The 20,934-nt window shown below is 38.2% G+C and overlaps 2 protein-coding genes across 7 annotated transcripts in view; one reads left to right on the top strand and one right to left on the bottom strand.

The window, feature by feature from the left end:
• SHOC2 (SHOC2 leucine rich repeat scaffold protein) overlaps positions 1-3,626 on the bottom strand; it is a 174,004-nt gene extending 170,378 nt beyond the window's left edge. The window contains exon 1 of the mRNA XM_037803767.1: positions 3,560-3,626. The gene's annotated coding sequence lies outside the window, so the exon portion shown is untranslated. The remainder of the gene's footprint in view (positions 1-3,559) is intronic.
• Positions 3,627-3,913: 287 nt separating this feature from the next.
• BBIP1 (BBSome interacting protein 1) lies at positions 3,914-19,370 on the top strand. 6 transcript variants are annotated; one of them, XM_037805025.1, is made up of 4 exons: positions 3,994-4,010; positions 5,054-5,149; positions 16,976-17,067; positions 17,799-19,370. In XM_037805025.1, exons 3-4 carry the CDS (start codon positions 17,022-17,024, stop codon positions 17,963-17,965), a joined length of 213 nt encoding a protein of 70 aa, XP_037660953.1. In that variant the 5' UTR covers positions 3,994-4,010; positions 5,054-5,149; positions 16,976-17,021; the 3' UTR covers positions 17,966-19,370. The 6 variants fall into 6 exon arrangements, with proteins under 6 accessions (XP_037660954.1, XP_037660950.1, XP_037660953.1 ...); XM_037805024.1 differs by lacking the exon at positions 3,994-4,010 and adding an exon at positions 4,050-4,081; XM_037805023.1 differs by lacking the exon at positions 3,994-4,010 and adding an exon at positions 4,088-4,380.
• Positions 19,371-20,934: the final 1,564 nt, after the last annotated feature.

Here is a 20,934-nt window from a genome sequence, read left to right on the forward strand (position 1 = left end):
GTAATTAGAATATTATTTTTATGCTAGAAATACTGCTTTGCTGCATTAAAGACACAGTGAGAAAAAGTTGGGAACCAGGGGAAAATATGCCAAGACAGAACAACCATTAATTTACCTCAAAGTAACCGAATTATAAAGTTTAGAATATAAATCAATTTCTTGGACTTACGCACATCCCTTTCAAACTGCATTGACTGAAATCATATTTCAGAACAGTCTATAACATACAGGTTCAAACCCACCACAGGTAAGCTGTAACTTAGAAATTTTTCAGATTTTAAAAGTCAGTTTAGATAGGGAAATGGGAAAGTACAATTTTTGAACTACTATACCAAAAGAGAAAACATTTCCAAAAAAATTTAAAGGGCACAACTTTGATGCAGTGTAACAATAGACGAAAATTCAGAAGACAGACCAAGCAGTTAAAATAAGGGCAACAAGAACAGCAGATGATGTATGCCCATAATTTACTCTATGAAAGGTTTAGCCTTAAATTATAATATCTAATGCATATATAATGCATAAAATATGATTAACAATAAGCAAAAATATCAACAATTTAATATTTGCAATACTCATTTGTTAAGGACCACATAAAAGTACCTAATGTTATGTTAGATAGTCAATTTCTATCTAATGCATCTATAACTATACACCAGTTGCCTACTGGTCTTATTAGGAAATGTCAAAGTACTTATTTTAATCTAAATTTCCTCTCTTAATTGACATTTTATAAACTAGCTCAAGAACACCTTCACCAAAGCCAAGCTATAAATCTCAGAACTCACTGAAGGGTTTGTGGTTCATTTTGTTTAGGTGGTTATTTTTTATTGCTTTAGTTTATTTTGTCTTGTTTGTTGGTTATAAGCATAGATTTTCTGCTTTTTCATACATGTAGAACACATGATTTATTAAACTGAATTATAAAGATATAGTCTCTCTTATTTAATCTTTGCCATCCAAAAATATGCATCTGTATGTCTGCATATATAGGTTAAACTATGTTTTAGTCAAAAACATGACAGATTATTTTTATATTTAAGTATCTTCTTACTAAAAAAAATCTAAAAGTTATTTATTTAAACTGGTTAAAGAGCACAAGTCTTCCAGAAACATTAAATTACACAACAGATAATAATCCAGCAAACTGACAAAACAATACTGCAATCTAACTGAGGATAAAAAATAATTCCAACTTTATTCACCCTTTCCCCACAATCCATATTGGTAAGCCAAAGCAAAAAATACAGCAGCAGCCATTCAGACATCATCTTTGGGAGTATTCCACATAGAATTCCAGTTAGTTTCTCTGAACATGGCTGGAGAAAGTCGCTGCGCCCTGTCTGAAGTCAATGAAGAAATAGTAATATTTAAAAAGCAAAATTCCAGCACGTATAACACAATAATTTATAATTTTGGTGTTCCTTTTGAAACATGAAATGTACACACTGACTGGCTTGTAGTTTCCAAATTGTTGTATGGTCTTTACTTGCTACAGTTAAGAAAAAAAATCTGATCAACTCTCTGAATATGGTCACTGAAAAACTAAAAGAGAACCCAATTGCAAACTATTAGTATCACTTACCATCACTCCAATTAAAAACTTGAACATTATATTTACAATGAGAGAGAAAGGAAATGTCAACTTTTCTTAGCTTGTAAGTGTAACTACATTTCTTCAAAAGCTGAACAAGCATTTGGGGAATGCAGTGCCCTCAAAGACAGGCCAGGTCCATAATGCCAAACTGGCACTTCAAGAAACACAGTATTATATGTTAGCTTTATATTACATTTAAACCATTCAAAAGTTACAAATATTAGACAAAGTATTTTTGTCTAAGGTCTATTTTCAAATGCCTATGAATAATGAAATAAAAATACTTTACAAATAATTTAGTCCAAATAAGTATTTAAAAGATTTATCATATTCAATTTAAGTTCCATATATGGGAAATATTCATTTACATACTATATTCATAAATATTTGTGTCATTGTCACATAGAAAAACTTCAATGCTTCATAAATCCAAATTATAAATGTAAGCTTACTGAATGTTACAAATTGTACACAATAGCCAAGTCTCTTCAAATACACAGTAACAGTTATAAAGGTCATGGCATGGGGGGTGAGGGTAGAGATTAGTACACAAATAGAGCTCTTTAAAATTAAGAGTAATTTTTCAATGTCAATGTTAAATTTAGATACAGAAATGAAACAATTGGTTATACAAGTGTACCCTAGGATTCTGAAAAACAGAAAAATAATAATTCTTTGCTATAATAAACCTTCTGAGTAGATTCTAGAAGCTCCTGACATGTATGAAATAGTGTATAAAATTTTTTACACAGGTGTAAGCTCAGATATAGACTGCTGGTAGTTATGATGGAGGCAAATACTACAGTCCACATCTGCAACCTAATTTTGCTTCAGCATCCCCAGAGACTTCGAAAACATTTCTTTGGGTAGGTTGCAAAACAGTGCTTCCTCTTTTATTCTCATCACCCCCATTATGATACAAAGCAACAGACAGACATGAAAATCAAATCCCCAACTCCAAGGGCTGAAAGCTTAAGAAACACAAAAAAGCATCTTCTTTCCAATTCCCGCATACAGATTTATGTATTCATTCCACCTATTTGTAAACTCATGTTTCCACAATAACACAAAACCCTCTACTGAGTTTTAAAAATAATAATAATGGTTTTAAGTCATTATTCTTCTATCTAGGCAAGGGGGAGACACGAATGGTACAAAACAATGGATACTGAGAGGCTGGTGGGGGGGGGGGTCATTTTGTCCTGAAGCCTCTGGCGCTAGGGACTTGGGGGAGGGGGTAGAGGGGGAGGAAAGGGGAGTTAGAGTACTTTTCCTCTATCCCTAAAAGCCACCGCGGAGAGACGTTGCCATCCGGCATGTTCAAGAAGGAGATCTCGAACGGCTACAACTCGCTGCACCAGGCAACACACCCAAAGCCTATTCACCACTCTTCATCGAAGGGTATTCAGGGAGACGAGACGGGAAGAGTGTCGGCTTTGGGGGGTTGGAGAACAAGGAAAGACCCCACCCGTTATCACCACCGCTGCGCTAGGGTCCCTCCACGATTATATGCTCTCACACCTCCAAGAAGCCCACCGGGCGACCCGCAGTCCGGGCCTGGTGCACCGGAGAGCCGAGTGGAGCAAGACCGTCCTCCGGGGGCCCCCGGTCCGAGCACCCGCGCCAGCTTCCCCTCGCCCAGCCGCTGTCCTGGCCGCCGCCGCAGGCCCGGCCCTGCCGCTGTCAGAGCCAGCCGGTTCGCTCTTGACGAGGGGCTACGGGCGCGCACGAGAGCTGGCTCCGAGGGCCCAGCCCTCCCGGCGGCAGCACCCAGAAAAGAGCGGCGGCGGCGCCACCCAGGGCCCGGGCCCCTCGGGCCTCGCCCCGGCCCCATCGGCTTGCGCCTGTCAGGGCGCGCGGGGCCTCCCCCTACCGACAGTCACACCGACCGCCCGACGGGCAGGAAGGAAGGCAGGAAAACAGACCAACAGATACCCTCCCGCCTCATCGGCCCTTGGTTACCGTCAGGAGCCACGACTCCGCCATCCTCCTTTCTCGCCCTCCTTCCTCCTCCTCCTCAGAAGCGACGCTACCCAACCACCGCCCCCCGCCCGCCCCTCCCCCACTCGCCCCGCCCCACCCCTCCCGCCCCTCCACACACTCTAGCCCCAAACGCCCCGCCCATCCCTCCGGCGCGGGCACGTCACTCGCTGAGGAAGAAACACCAGGAGGAGCCAGGGTTAGCGACGCTACCCAGTCAGAATGAAGCATTGGCGCCAGCTTCCTTCTCTCCGCCCTCTGCTTCTCTAAGCCCAGTCTCCCGCCCACTGGGCGCCGCTGGCTAGCTAGGTCACAGAGTAAGCCTGCGGCAGGATAGAGTGACAACTGCTAACCGGAAGTTACTGTTGAAGCTGAGGCAGCCATAACTGATAACGGCAGGAGGGGTTTCCGGGCTTCGACGTTGAAATGTGACGTAAGCTTTCCCTTTGCCCAATCTCACCGTTGCCCGGGCAATAGCTGAGCTGTCTGGGAAGGCATCCATCTGTAAGTAGGCCCGAAGAGGGACCATAGGTGACCAGACACCCCATTTTAGACAAGTTAGTTCATATTCCGGACTACCGGGAAGGGAGATGAGGAAGGAGCAGGTTTCCTGGCCCGTATTTTGACAGAGACATCTGATCGCTTACCTAGATGGACAACAGTTTAGGGCTAAAAAAAAAAAATCCCTGTCCTGCCCGGAAGTCGCATCTGGCATTTCCGATGGGGTCATGACGGAAGGGTGGGAATAGCCTGCGCCCCCAATCCTCGTCAAGGGGCGCCCATTCTCGACCCAAGTTACGAAGGTGAGTGTCTTCGGATCCGACCCGTGGGGCCGGCCCAAGCCGGACCGTCCCTGGGACACGGAAGTCCGAGAAGGCGAGCGGGACTCGGCCACTTCCGCTTAAGAAGGTGTTTTTTTCCGGGCTGGCCAGGCGGCGGCCCCAAACCCCGCAGTTCCCCTGAGGCTTTCTGTGGGGCGAGGCCGCTCAACTCGCTGCCCTTACCCAGCAGGAACCAGCCAGGCCGGGGCTGGGCGGGACCTGGCGGGGCCTGGGCGCGGACCGAGGGGCGGAGTCCTAACCCCAGCAAGTTGGAGCTCCTGGCTACACCCCGCTAGTTCGTATTAAGTGCTTTTATTCCCTGACCTTTGGAGGATGGAGGATTCGGGCACTTAAGGAAATCTTTTTTCATCCCCAGCCATAAGGAAAAAAGGTGGTCCCCCACCATCTCAGCAAGACCTATAAGTCCTGTTTCCCCGCCTATCTTTACCTTCTGAATTTCCTCTCCTTTCCCTGTCTCTCCTCTCTTGGGGCCTTGTGAATTTGACTGCGATTTTGGATAAGGGTATACGGCTTTAATCCTGCATGTCTACTGTTTATTAAACGACAGCCCCTTAAAGGTTGTGAATGTTCGTAGAAATGCCTTATTACTTTTCCATGTTTCTTTAAAAGAGTTTTCACACATTATCTCATGTAGTTCCTTCTGTAGGCTTGAGTCAAGAACGGTCAGTCATCTTGTTAATACCGGGTTGGATGTCTGACATTGAGGGGAAAAGACCAGGAGAACTTTCAGGTAAATTGGAAATTGTTGATACCCAAGAACACAACGAAGGTGCAAATATACCTTCTTTATTTAATTTCCTTCCACTTCATTTGCACTCATGCTCCAGCCAAAATAAACTACTCTGAGTAGTTTCATCCAAGATTAATCACTGAAGTTAGTTGTAACATCAACTTTTTTAAGTCTATTCATGTCCTTCCTTGGAAGCAATTTCCCATGAGTTTACTAGCACTTTTTGTAACTCTTTTATGGCAGTCAGTATTTTATACAACAGCTGCTTATGTTCTTATCTTCAGGACTATGTTTACTCCTAAATAGAATGAATTGTATCAGATTCATCTGCCTGTTATTTTACCCTGCACATGACATTATTTTGGTAAATACTTATCGAAAGATTGACTCTATTGGGTGTCTTCTGAATACCTAGGGCACTGCCAGTTAAGTTTTTATGGAGCTTCAGTTTATCCGAAGCTCAGCATAGTCCGTGATACTCAGCCTTTTCTTAAGCTTCCCCTCTTTAGTCTTTCCAACGTGATTTTTTTCTCCAAAATTTTTATTAGGAAAATGTTCATACATTAAAAAGTTGAAAGGATACAATGAACATTCATATACCCTTCACCTGGATCCAAAAGTTGTTAATACTTTGCCATATTTATTTCTTTCCTCTTGCATACACACTTCTTCATTGTTGTTGAACCATTTAGAAGTAGATTGCAGACACCTCTTGCTAGGCAGACACTGTTAAGATTTCTAACATGTATTCTGTAAGAATTGTGAAGTACTTCTTCAAAACACAATATCATCACAATTAAGTAAATTAATAATTCTGTAACATTTAAAATCCAATCTATGTGCAAATTTTCCCAGTTGACCCAAGAATATCTTTTATACCTTCCCCCCCCAAATCAGAATCCAATCAAGATTTATGCATTGTATTTGCGTATTCTGATTCTTTAACCTTAATCTAGGACAACCCCCCCCCCCCTTTTTATTTAATCCCATAACATTAGCATTTTGAAGAGTTTGAGCCAGGGGTCATTTTGAATGCCCAACATTATGGATTTGTGTGATGTTTCTTTGTCATGTCCTTTTTTCTTATTTCTTATAAACCAGAAGTAGGGCTAAAGGCTTGATTAAATTCAGTTTTACATTTTTGGCAGGAATACTTCACCTATTCACTCTCCAGTCATGATTAAGCTTTCTCAATGCAACTACATGTACCCGAGGTGTGAGTTGCTAGTTAAATCCATCCCACTTCTCAGCACATATACCCCTATATGGTTCATGTAGAAAAAGAGTTCAGCATTTAATCCTCATGTCTGTGTAGACTATATTAATGTCCTGGGCTGATAGTATGGACTACCTGCCTATATTAAAGTGTTGATGCTTCTCTGCCTACACTTGGAGCTGATGCAATGTAATCTGCAGCAAAGTGCACTGATGTCAGTGTAGTTTCACAAGTTTCAACTCCTGGCACCCTGGGGACTGTTGTTGAAAGATGTGTGGGCCTTGCAGTTCAAGTACAGATGAATCAGATACTATCAAAGCACATACCAAGGCAACTGCTGGCTATCTGGCCACATGCCAATTTAGGCAATGTTATTTTTCTCCCTGAAATTCTCCTGCAAGTCCTAATTGGTCTTGGTGTTTTTGTGATAGCTTCTTGGTAGCATTAAGCAAAGCCTATTAAAAATTGCAAAAGCAAGATTATACTTAACACTTAGTACATTAGGAACATTCCCTGCCCAATGGATAGAGAAGTGTTTGGGGAATTTACTTCATAATCACAAGAGGAAAACTCTCAAGACTACCAGCTCATGCATTCTTCCTATCCTAGACTTATATTTGATTATGAAAGATAAGTGCAAGGAAAAAAAATGCACTTAAGGGAGCAGAAGAAAATGCTCTGGGAGGGCAGAAACTCATAGATTGTATAGAATTCTTTTAGCCATCATACAGCAAGTTAAGTAGTGCACTCCCTTAGCTGCTTCCTGTGTATAGAAGGAGGCTTGTTCATGGGGGACTATGAAGAAATTTTAAGTAGACTCCAAATTCAAATAAGGCAAAATAATATATTAATTAAGACCATAGGTTTTAGACTCAGATCTGTGTTTCAGGAATGGGGCTACTTGCTAGCTAAGTGACATTTGACAGTTTATTCACCCTACAACTCCTCTTAGGATTGTTGAACAGAATGAATTCAAATACATGTGAAGTGCTTTAGCCTGGTGAATAAATAGCACATGGTATGTAGTCAGCCTGTGGTAGTTATTAATAACTTCTAAAGCAGCCCAATTCATGTACATAATATGCATTAAATAAAAATTTTTTGAGTGAGTGAATGAATCTAAGACAGTGATTCTGCAATTATAACATGGGGGGCCTAATTAAAAATTAGCAATCTAGTTCAGTGAATCTATGGAGAGCCCCAGAAAAATTTATATTTTTAATAATAGTCTAGGGGATTTTGATCTGAGGAGCAGTCTTTGAGAAACAAAGTATCAATGTTATTTCCTTTCCCTTGCATATTGTAGAAATAGCTAATTATCTCAGGTGCTGAGAATGGAAAAAGCTCTTAAGTACTTTTTTTTTTCCTAAGGTTAATAGCTAACATAGTTAAGACCATTGTTTAGTACTGAATTTTGAGATAGAAAAAGTTATTAAAAAAGGGCATTCTGCATGAGCAGGATGTGTCATTTTCTACTAACTTAATAGTATCTGCTATTGGGGTATACTAGAACTTATCACATTATCCAGTTCACCCCAAAACAGTTCCTGTTCTTAGGCACATTTCAAAAACTAGACACCGCACATTTTATACAGGAGTCTGCATTAATTAACCAAATTGGACATGTTGTAACATTTTTCTTCCAGCAGATGCCAGACAGCAAAACAGAATAGAAGCTACAATAGTTTCCAACTATATGACATATGATGTTACTTAGCATCTCCAAATGAACATTATCAATTCAAATTAAGCACTCTGCTAGCATGGGGGCAGTTACCTGAGTGAGTGAACATCACCACTTTGTGTCTGCTGATAAACGCTTATTACTGGGCTTCTCCTTTCACCTTTTTCTCATGTTAGTTTACATTCAGAAATTGAATATACTTTTGAAAATTCATCAACCAAACCACAAGTCTTGGATAAGACAAAAGATAAAAAATTTTTTATTATTGCTCTTACTATACCTACCACCCCTACCCCAAGTCTGCACTTAAAAGAAATTAGCTTAATAAATATTGACAAAAGAAAAAGATCACTCCTGGTGCCTCCTTCAGTTCCCAAAGATTGTATTTTTGCTTCTCAGTGTCCATTAATAATAAGAGTTTGCGCATATAATATGCTGCAGTGGCTCTTACTTACTGCACTTACTTACTGAAGTTGCAAAGTCAAGTGCCTGTAGTGGCCAGTTAGGTAAGGTAAAGGGAAACAATAGGTAGTAGTGGGACTGGAGAACTTGAGAGGACATGCTCATCAAATGGAGCATCATTTCCCAGCCCTAGCCAAGTTTTGATGTGGGAATATAGACCTGGTTTTGACAAATTTTTAAGAGAAGCTGAGATTTAGAAGTTATGTGAAATCTCCTGATTTTTAAACATTGGTTCAAATACTGTTTAAACATCTAGCACACCAAACAAAATATACACAACTTTATAGGACCAAGGGCCACCCCAGTTTATAACCTCTGCATTTCTTATGTGAAACAATTGATGCTTTGGTTGAGAGTCTCAAAATACTTAAGTATTTTCTTTTTGCCTTATTTCATATATATTTACTTCTCAGGTTAGGCAACAAGTCAATTGTCACTTCCATTAAAAATTCAAGACAGACTTTTATGTACAACAACCTTCTATTCCCTAGATTACAATTTTTAAAGTTTTTTCTTTTTGCTGTGCACTTAAGTTTGTCCGTATTTTCTCAACCTTGAATTATACTGTGAAATCTTTATTACCACATTTTAAAAAACCTATTTAGGAACACAATTTGCCAACACATGCTGTTTTTAAAGTTAGAAATAAAACAGGTCTTTAAAAGAAAACACCTTTAAACAGGTCATACTGCTTATGGGTAACGTGGTAGTTATGAGGTTTCAAACGATTTTTAGAGTTGGAAGATGAAATTCTTTGTTACAGGTATATGAAAATTAAATCTGGAATAATAATGACATACTGTATTTCTAAGCACTTTTACATCCACTTTTTATTTATTTAAACTTTGCAATCCAGAGCTGATACTAAACCTCTTATTTTATGAGAAAACCAAAGCTCTAGTTGGCTAAGAAATGTATCCAAGGTCACATAGTTAATTAGTAGTACAGCAAGAGTTCAACCGTTTAACCCATTTAAAGTATAAACCTGAAATAGATCAGGAAAAAAAATGTGGGGGGGGACGACAAACAACTCTAGTAAAAAAGCTTCTATTTTAAATAAAATTGAATTTTACCATCACAGCTTGTTTAAAACACGTGGAACCTTAGAACACTCTAACATATTCTACTTCAAACTTTAAAAACTGAGTTTTATAGAATTAAAAGGAAGTTTTACTTGTTATTATCTGGTAAGTTCAAATAAATTAATGGAGGGGAAAAAGAATTATAAAGAGCTGATGGCAAGTTAGTAGTGGTAGACTCATATTAGGATAACCACACTGGTCCACAGAATAGTTCCTTGGGGCTCCTAACAAAGATTAAATATTGGACCAAGGAGACTTTTAGTGTATTCTAGGAGGACAGGTTTCAGAACATAGCCACATCCTTTCCTGAGCATTTTTAAAAAGCAAGGTTTCTTTGGTATCCACAGTATGTTTTCATTTTGATTTTTTAAATCCATAAGCATATGCTTTGAGTTACTAGGAATGGAGTTTGGATTTGACTCATCTATCTCCCTTCTTTGTCTGCCCACCATGTAACTACAGACTACTTTTTCCAGATGGCTAGATGAGAATAGGGTACAATCTAAACCTTATACTCCTGTTCAGCTATTTAACCCATAATCTTGGTTTCATCAATATATTCTCATATAAATTCATGATGAAGAGGGGAAAAAATTTACAGAATTTGTAGGCTTTTAAAGGGATATATATAGTTTGAGATTGAAAGTTCCAGTGGCATATTCTTTTAAAAATAATACTAATGCTATAAATAAAATCCACAGACAATATTTTTTCTCCTAAGAAATTTCTTTCAGGGTGATATCAAAATGGCAAGTGGAATGCTAAAGCCTCAAATTAAGAAGAGAGAAGGAAAAACCGTATATTGGTTAGATAGCCATACATTGTTCTGATGATAACACAGTTCTCAAGTTAAAGAGAAAAAAAATGTACAGTGCTTTAGTTAGTAAGCTGCCCTTGTTTTTATCTCATTCTTGAGATGTACTTTTTCACTCCTCATGTTTTATGTTTGTTCTCCCTTACAAAGGTTAATGGCTTCAAAATTGAAGATTATGTTACTTCAACCTCCATTGGCTTCTACACACCTGTATTAGTGAGGATTCTCTAGGGAAACAGAACTGACAGGCAATAACTGTAAATATTATGAGATCTTTATAAGAATTGTCTCACGTGACTGTGGGCATGCACAAGTCCAAATTCTGTAGGACAGGCTGCAAGCCAGGAGCTTCGATGACAGTCCCAGATGAATTCTCCAGTAGAAGCTGGCTGGCTGAAATAGAGATGGAAATTCTCTCTTCTGACTGCTGAAATCATCACTTCTCCTTTTAAAGCCTTCACCTGATTGGATGAGATGTCTCTCATTGTTGAAGGCAATCTCCTCAGTTGATTGTGGATGTAATTAGCCATAGATGCAGTCAACTTACTGATGATTTAAGTTCACGAAATGTCCTCATAGGAACAGTCAGGCCAATTTTTGCTTAACCAAACAACTGGACACCATTACCTGCCTAAGTTGATACATGAACCTAACCATCACAACACCACAGTCTAGTCTCCTCTTCTATCCCTAACCTCTTCTAAATGTTGTTCCTGCCGTAGGGCTCCATACTGAATTCATTTGGGGCCTCCATGCGATTACTACAAATGCAGCATAGAGAGAACGGGAAAGAGACCAGGTTTTGGAGTCCGAATCCTGTTTCTCCACTTACCATCTGTGTGATTTTAAATAATATGATTTTTCCTAGATCATGTTTCAGTTTGTTAAATTGAATAACGTATGTATGTATTGAGGGATGTGATGGGAGGTGACTATTAAATTTTAACTCCTAGGGTTAAAATTATTTATTGACAAAATTACTGTAGAAAATCCCATAAAATGTCTATTTAATTAAAGAATTGCCGACATTCAATAAGCTCTTATCATGTGCCAGGCACTGGTTTAATGTGTTCATGTGAATTATCTCATTTAATTCAATAAACATCTGAGATTGGTGCCATTAAAGTTTCATTTTACGGATGAAACAGAGGCATAGAAAATTAAGTAATTTGTTTAAAGTGAATAGTCTGACTCCAGAGTCTTCTCTCAACTACTACATTGTGCGAGTACACAAATGTTAATCCCTTTTCACCACCTATACTCCTTACTCTCGGTCCCATCTCTCCACAGCCTTCCTGAATGATTGTATTCATTTCCATAGCATGTACTACTACACCATTGACTGTCTGGGCCTCCAGTCCTTTTTACTCTCCTATTAGACTACTACACTTAGTGTAACTCTTGGTCTTTACCCTCCTCTCCACCTGATTTAATACCCACATCACCCACTCTCATGTTAACTTGAAATCTTAGTTATCCTTGATTGTTTTCTTTATCAACCAAAGGGTATTGGAAGGAGAGGAGGTTGAATCCCATCCTCTTGTAACCTTGAATACTTCTTTTATCTTTTCTCCTCTTTATGCCTTTTGTCCCTGCTTTAGTCACCCACATCATCTTACCTAAACAATTATAATAGTTTCCTTACTAATCACCTTGCATCTGGGAAGACCTAAGTTTAGTAGTCTGTTGATCATTTTAAATTATTTTTTGATGATAGATCACTGCATGATTTTTAACATACAACTTAAGCAGTTCAAAGACTGGACAAAACTTTTCCCATTCCCATTCCAATGCTTCTGTAAAACAAAAAACATAATTGTAGTATATTTTACAATAACGGAAATAGCTGAAGTTATGGAACTGTGACCCATGACGTTCTTTGAAATTTGCTCTCTGCTTATTAAATCGTACTTTGAAAGTTGTCACTGTTATGTATGTATGTTAAAGATCCAATTAAAAATGCATTAAAAAATCATTGTAGCCATAAGTAATTTTTAACCATATATTCATGAACAAATTGGGAATACAAAGCTCTATCCTCATTAACAGATACATTGCCTATTGTATGTTCACTATTTAATCATTGTGCAATTTATTTGGTCAGTTTTGTACCAGTAGTAATTGTAATAAAATTCAGAAAATTTTAAAGTTTTAAATGTAAATTTATAAATATTTTTATAGCAGAGAAGTATGTTAGATTGATAATGAAAATATGTTCCAGCATGAAAACACATTAGAATAAAATTCTGTGGGGGGAGTGGAATGGAAATAGAGGTCTATGGAAAAAAAGGATGATGTAAAATTTATGACTTAGAATTCGCTCATGTTTTTATTAATGAATGATGGTGACTATTGAATTGCTATGATATTTAGATTATATTGGATATAGTTTTAAGACATGCTATTTTAAAATATGCTGGAAATATATCCTTTATACCTAAACTTATGATATTAAAAGCATTTCAATTTAGAAATGTATAAAGGGGTACCTAATTTTTCAAAATCTCTTTGGGGGTTATGCAAGCAGAAAATTTGAGGACTGTTGATACATACTCTCAAGATTCAGGAGGACACTCTAGTCATCTAAATTCAGTCCCTAGTGATTTTTTTTTAATTCAGTTTTATTGAGATATATTCACATACCATACAGTCATCCATGGTGTACAATCAACTGTTCACAGTACCGTCTTATAGTTGTGCATACATCATCCCAATCTATTTTTTAACATTTTCCCTACACCAGAAAGAATCAGAATAAAAAAATAAAAATAAAAAAAAGAACACCCAAATCACACACACACACCGTCCCACCCTATTTTTCATTTAGGTTTTGTCCCCATTTTTCTACTCATCCATGCATACACTGGAAAAAGGGAGTGCAATCCACAGAGTTTTCACAATCACACTGTCACCCCTTGTAAGCTACATTGTTATACAATCGTCTTCAAGAGTCAAGGCTACTGGGTTGGAGTTTGGTAGTTTCAGGTATTTACTTCTAGCTATTCCAATACATTGAAACCTAAAAAGTGTTATCTCTATAGTACATAAGAAAGTCCACCAGAGTGACCTCTTGACTCCTTTTGAAATCTCAGCCACTGAAGCTTTATTTAGTTTCATTTTGCATCCCCCTTTTGGTCAAGCAGCTCAATCCCTCAATGCTGGGTCCAGATTCATCCCCGGGAGTCATATCCTGCGTTGCCAGGGAGATTTACACCCCTGGGAGTCAGGTCCCACATAGAGTCCCTAGTGATTTTTAACTTGTCCAAATGTAAATGATTGATTTTGAAGTAGTAATCCTCCCTAGACTTAAGTGTCTTCTAGCGCTTACTCGTTAGGCATAGTAAAACTATGCCTATGTAAAACTATGTGCTATAGTAAAACTCGTTAGGCCTAGTAAAACTATTTCATGACAAAGATTTGGTTTTCCTGGGAATTCTTCTGCATTAATTTTAGACATCAGGCTCATGTAGCTACAGCAATTTGCATACCTTGTCATGACTTTGAAATGTACTACCCATCAAAATCATTATTTCTGGGGGGAATTACAAACTAAAGAAATTGGGGGAAAAGGAAACGGCAGATTATTTTCCAGTTACTCAAACCAAGGGCTTCAAAAACTGTACTTACCCTGCATTCTGTAAGCATGAAAAATTTGGGTTCTATTAGTGTATGAATAATTTTATTTCTGCAACTTAATGTTTTCCTCACAAAATATGCTTTGACCGTCTGCATCAATTTTTAATCTGGCATAGTATTCTGTTGTATAGATGGTCCATAAGTTATTTAACCTTTGATTCCTTGTGAACATTTATGTTCACCTATTGCTGAACAGTTTGCTATTCAGTGCAATGTTTTATTGAACATTCTTGTTTTTATATCTTTATATGCTTATGCTATTGTTTCTTTAGGGCTGATTACTAGAAGTAGGATGTTTGGGTCACAGAAAGTGTACATTTTTAATTTCAGTAGATACTGCCAAATATCCCTTTAGAAAAAAATGTACCAACATATACTCCCATCAACAGAATGCCCATTTCCCTATCCCTTCACTAACTGGATGCTAACAGGCTTTTGAGTTTTTGCCATGTTGAAAGACACCTTCTAAATGAGGTCATCATGATTTCCCTATATAAACTGCAATTAGCCTCACCTCCAGCACTCCTATGCCATTAAACTACTCTATTTTCTAAAACACTACCTTACAGCCTCTCCATTTTCTCTCCCCTTGCTAGGCTGCAAGTTCCAAAAGTGCAAAGGTTTTGTCTGTTGTGTTCACTGATGAATGGTGCCTGGCACATAGTAGGCACTTGTGTATTTACTGCATTGAATGGCAATTGTATGAACACATGAATTTCAGCCATAGCTGTTATGCTTCTCCTTTGGCCCATCTGTCCCTGGTGTTACATACACTTCACCTGACCAATAAGAACTTTCAGGAACAGCCACAGTTGAGCTTATTACACCAGACAAATCACCCATGTTTGGCTTAATATTATCAGGTCAACTGAGAGAAGGAATTAAATGTCCCTTTCCACTTTGGGCTCCTGGGACAGTTGATTATCAAGATAATGTAGCCCTGCCAGTGCTGGCCATCCAACACTTGCTTATTTTAGCCCTTCCCTTCTGTTTCTCTCCTGCCAATGCCCAAGGGGCCTAGGAACAAGAACTATCCATAATAAAGCATAGACATTCCACCCAGACATGGGATGGCAGGGATCATCCCCACACCAGACCCAACCCACTCCTTACAGGCCTTTGGCCCCACACCCTTTGTAGTAACAATGGCAGCTTAGTGAAACAACACAGAACTGAGGTTTGGTAGAGCCCCAAGTTTCATTGTTTCCCTCAGGTCAGATTTTTGATGTGAAAGAGGTATAGACAAAAAGCAAGCAAAGGATAATGTTTGAATTCTGGGTAGCTGGAGTTGCTTACTTTATAAAAACATGTATTTGTCAGCTCATCCACCATTTTAGCACTTTGGTAAAACATAAAAATTTTTAACTGCTATGTATTTCTTTCATGTTTCAAAACGTGTAACATCCGTCCTCCCTTACAATGGCATATCATGTCAGATTTGTACCAAATACAGGCCTAATGGATATTTTCATTTTGATAACTTTAATGAATAGCCTGCATGTTTTTTAATATAGCTATATTAGAATCTAAACAGGACCTGCAGTGTTGTTAGTTTTCAGGGTAATCTGGAAAAAAAAAAGAGTAATGATCACTAGCTACCGCTGGAAGGTCTGAGTAACAAGAAGGAAAGAAAAAATGTGGTATTTCACTCAGATTCCAATTAGTGAAGAATTGCTTTATTCCTGGCACATTGCCTACTTCATCTTCACTCCCTAATAGAGCAGTCTAGGTAGGGTCAAAATTTAATGACAAAGGTCTGGATAGTGGATAGAGTTTCCTCAGGAAATTATTTGGGGTAGACTTCCCAGAATAGGAATTTGAACAAAAGAAAGGTTTGGTGGGTGGAGAGTAGGAAGCTTTTATTAGAAATATCACAGTAGTGGACTGGGAATAACTAAGACAAGAAACAGCTTCCCTTGATTATAACTAATTTGCAGTGGGTGCTAAAGACTGGCATGAAGCCAGCATCACTGCTTTATAAATAATAAATCTTTCCTCTGTGGTGGTGATGTTGTGAAAGATGCATGGTGAGCTTCCATCAGTATGGTGAAATACCACAAAATGGGTGGGGCTGTCTGGAGAAACATCTGTGTTTAGAAGGGGATTGTGCTGCAAATTACAGTCCAGAACATACTGAACATAGAGCATACCAATAATTTGGGATGTAACAAGGAGCAAATGTCATTGGCCAAAGATGCATATATGCTGGGATCTCCATAACAAAACTTGCATGAAAGTATATGCTGACACTTGATATAATCTCTGTATTAGAGGAAGATAGGAAACTGAAAGCATACCTCCTTTCAGTTCTTTAAAGTCAACTCCAGTCGTTCGTGCTGCCTCGTTACAAGTTCAAGCTGTAAAGCCAGTAACTGATCTTTAGAGTGCTTTTTGTCAAAAGGGATTGCAAAGGGATTAAAAGTAGAAACCAACTGTTAGCTATTTAGAGGGACTATTAGGAAATCGCCTACTATCTCCTTTTCCAAGCTAGCTGCCTCACCTCAAGAGTGGTCAGGTTCTTTGCTTCTCCCACCATACCAAGATGATAGCAATGAACCAAGACAGCAACACCTAGGTGCCTTTGTTTTTCCTCAGTTGATATTCAAAACTTATCTTTGTCTAAAAAACTAAAGCCCTACCATTTTTCATGAGGGGGAGGAATTTACTTATTACACCTAGCCTTTCCAATTCACACCATCATTTTATTACACCAGTGTTGAGTAATAAAAGCTGACAAGGAGAATCTAGGTGCCTACATGAACTGTTTCAACCTTGTTTCAATGAAAAGAACATGAAATTAATGGTAAAATCATGCAAGATATGGTAGTTTTTTTCCCTAAGAGTTGTGATTTTACTTAAACTACAGTGAAAACACCTCAGGCGATATGCTTTGGGAATTCGTATTTGAATAATAATTCATTTCTCTTTAAAGGAACTGTATCCAATACTCCAAAATCACTGTGTCCAACAATTAAGATATGGCAGAAGTGAAGTCAATGTTCCGAGAAGTTCTTCCAAAACAAGGTATTTACTTCACGAATACATAGGTCATGAAGTATTATACGGACCAACAAAGTGATGGGTAATGTCACATATATGGCAGGCTTAATACCTAAACACCTTCAACTATTTTGTGTTCTGTATGCTTCATTCACTGTCCACTTTCATGAATAGGCTGTAAAGGGAATCTATCATTTCTTTTTCCAATAAAAGGGTGACAAAAGAGGCAGAAATCCTGTTATACTCAAGACTGCATATGAAATTTTCAATGAAAGAGAGAACTCAATGGAATTCACCATAATATTAAATACGGTCTAAAAGTGGAGAAAGAGAAACCTAAATTAAGCCACTAAAAAAACCTGAAAATTAAAATTAGATATTTGAAATTTTAAAGTCATGCTAAATTACCATACTCTGCTATATAAAGATTTTTGTACACTATATATTTCTCCCAAATTATATTTCAAACTAGACATTCAACACAAAAAGTTGGGTTTCTCATGGTAGCTTTTAGAATCTTGGGTAAAAAGTTCAAAACTTGTCTTCCTCAAAACTCATCAGGATCAAGAAAACTGTCTTTGCTTATGGGGTGACTTGTATTTCTGATCCCACAGCTAAACTCAGTCTAAGGAACAAGGGATTTTTATTGGCAATGGATTAAGTTTTTAGACACCCATTCTAGCTGCAAATCCAAACCGCCAAATTACTAGGTTATCTTACTTGATGAATTAATTCTTATTTCTTTTTAAACCTAGGGCAGTTGTCTGTAGAAGATGTAACCACAATGGTGCTGTGTAAACCCAAACTTTTACCCTTAAAATCTCTGACTCTAGAAAAACTGGAGAAAATGCAGCAAGCCGCACAGGATACAGTTCACCAACAAGAAATGGCAGAGAAGGAACAACAGCAAATAACCGATTGAATGATGATTTAGCACTTCCATGAGCACCCCACCATTTAATAACTAGAAAATAATCTGCATCTGTATGCCGAAAATAGTAATAAAACCAATAGTATTCATATAAATAATACAAAAATACCCAAGGCTGATGAAACCTATATTGTGAATTTTTAAATTTTGTTTTCTGTTGAACACAAAACTTCAAACCAAATTTTACAGTTTGTTTACCTGCGTGTTTAGAATTGTAAATTATTGTTCAACATTCCTATTGCTGTCAGTTTTATGGATAACATTCTTAGGCCCAAGTATCTAAATGCAACTTTCTGTATACAGAGGCTCATCACACTTCTATTAAAAGCCTGCGTTTGAAGATACATTCTCATCTTGAATAAGATATGCATGCTGGGCTTTTATGTTACCTAACATATTTTACCAATTTTATGCATCATTACATCTTTAAAGCTATCTTGCCTGACCAACTGATCCTAACCAATGACAAAACTGTTTAACAAATTTGATTTTTAAAAAAACCCTCACCTATTCTGTATAGTCACCTATATTTTTAGTTAAGCTAATTTTTTAAACTTAAGAATTATCTGGCTATCTGGTTCTTTCTGATGTAAGGAAAATGTTCAGAGATAGATTGTGGTGATGAACGCATAACTATGTTATCATACTGTGGACAGTGGATTGTATATCATGGATGATTGTATGGTGTGTGAATGTATTTCAATAAAACTGAATTTAAAAAAAAAAAAAAAAGAATTATGTGGCTATACTTACCATCCAGGTATCAAACAATTAAAAACCTGAAAATGATTAGTATAATTATCTGTAAGTCATGTAATGTGGTCTTTAAAGAACTCATGAAGTAAATTTGAAGTTAAATTTGGAGTTTTAGTTCTAAAAGACTGTACCTAACCTATTATATGTATATTCCTAAGAATATCTTTGTAAATTCTGAATATAATTGTAGATTGGTTGGCTGTAGTCAATAATAGACTGTTTAAATTCACACAGGCCTTGAGGCTTTGCTGAATAATTAGTCTCTACAAAGGAGAGGTTAGAAATGTGATCATTCTTTAGATAATTATTTATTCATAGCTAGTATTTTCTTAAGACACTGGTAAATGTAAAAAGTTGAGTCCTTGAAGAATAATTTTTTCTAACGCCAACATTATTCGGTAATGGACTTTAAGAATGATGAAAAGTATTATGCAAATTTTAGAAATTTCATTAAGCTCTAGATAAGATCAATAAACATGAGAGTAAGTATGCATGCACTTTTCCCTAATATAATATTAAAAGAATTTATTTACTCTTGTATTTTTTATTTAAATGCTTGCAAGGAACAAAACATATTCACTAGATTTTTGTATGATTTAAAATTTGCTGTGTGAAATAAAAGTTTAAAAGTTTTTAAAAAGACCTATAAAATAAATGTACTTCCGAGGCGGGGCAAGATGGCGGACTTGTGAGCTGTATGTTTTAGTTACTCCTCCAGGAAAGTAGGTAGAAAGCCAGGAACTGCGTGGACTGGACACCACAGAGCAATCTGACTTTGGGCATACTTCATACTACACTCATGAAAACGTGGAACTGCTGAGATCAGCAAAATCTGTAAGTTTTTGTGGCCTGGGGACCCGCACCCCTCCCTGCCAGGCTCAGTCCCGTGGGAGGAGGGGCTGTCAGCTCCGGGAAGGAGAAGGGAGAAGTGCAGTGGCAGCCCTTATCGGAAACTCATTCTACTGATCCAAACTCCAACCATAGATAGACTGTGACCAGACACCAGAGAATCTGAGTGCAGCCAGCCCAGCAGAGAGGAGACAGGCATAGAAAAAAACAACATGAAAAACTCCAAAATAAAAGCGGAGGATTTTTGGAGTTCTGGTGAACATAGAAAGGGGAAGGGCAGAGCTCAGGCCCTGAGGCTCATATGCAAATCCCGAAGAAAAGCTGATCTCTCTGCCCTGTGGACCTTTCCTTCATGGCCCTAATTGCTTTGTCTCTTAGCATTTCAATAACCCATTAGATCTCTGAGGAGGGCCCTTTTTTTTAATCCTTTTTTCTTTTTCTAAAACAATTACTCTAAGAAGCCCAATACAGAGAGCTTCAAAGACTTGCAATTTCGGCAGGTCAAGACAAGAGCAGAACTAAGAGAGCTCTGAGACAAAAGGCAATAATCCAGTGGCTGAGAAAATTCACTAAACACCACAACTTCCCAAGAAAAGGGGGGTGTCTGCTCACAGCCATCATCCTGGTGGACAGGAAACACTCCTGCCCGTCGCCAGCCCCATAGCCCAGACCTGCCCCAGACAACCCAGTGGTACGGACGCGCTTCAAATAACAGGCACACACCACAAAACTCGGTGTGGAATTTCTCAAAAAGGTAAAGAGGCAGCCAACTCAATGGGAAAAAATTTTTGGAAACCATGTATCTGACAAAAGACTGATATCTTGCATATATAAAGAAATCCTACAACTCAATGACAACAGTACAGACAGCCTAATTATAAAATGGGCAAAAGATATGAGAAGACAGTTCTCTGAAGAGGAAATACAAATGGCCAAGAAACACATGAAAAAATGTTCAGCTTCACTAGCTATTAGAGAGATGCAAATTAAGATCACAATGAGATACCATCTAACACCGGTTAGAATGGCTGCCATTAAACAAACAGGAAACTACAAATGCTGGAGGGGATGTGGAGAAATTGGAACTCTTATTCATTGTTGGTGGGACTGTATAATGGTTCAGCCACTCTGGAAGTCAGTCTGGCAGTTCCTTAGAAAACTAGATATAGAGTTACCATTCGATCCAGCGATTGCACTTCTCGGTATATACCCGGAAGGTCGGAAAGCAGTGACACGAACAGATATCTGCACGCCAATGTTCATAGCAGCATTATTCACAATTGCCAAGAGATGGAAACAACCCAAATGTCCTTCAACAGATGAGTGGATAAATAAAATGTGGTATATACACACGA

Source organism: Choloepus didactylus, chromosome 15 (assembly GCF_015220235.1).
Source record: "Choloepus didactylus isolate mChoDid1 chromosome 15, mChoDid1.pri, whole genome shotgun sequence".
Taxonomy (NCBI): Eukaryota; Metazoa; Chordata; class Mammalia; order Pilosa; family Megalonychidae; genus Choloepus; species Choloepus didactylus.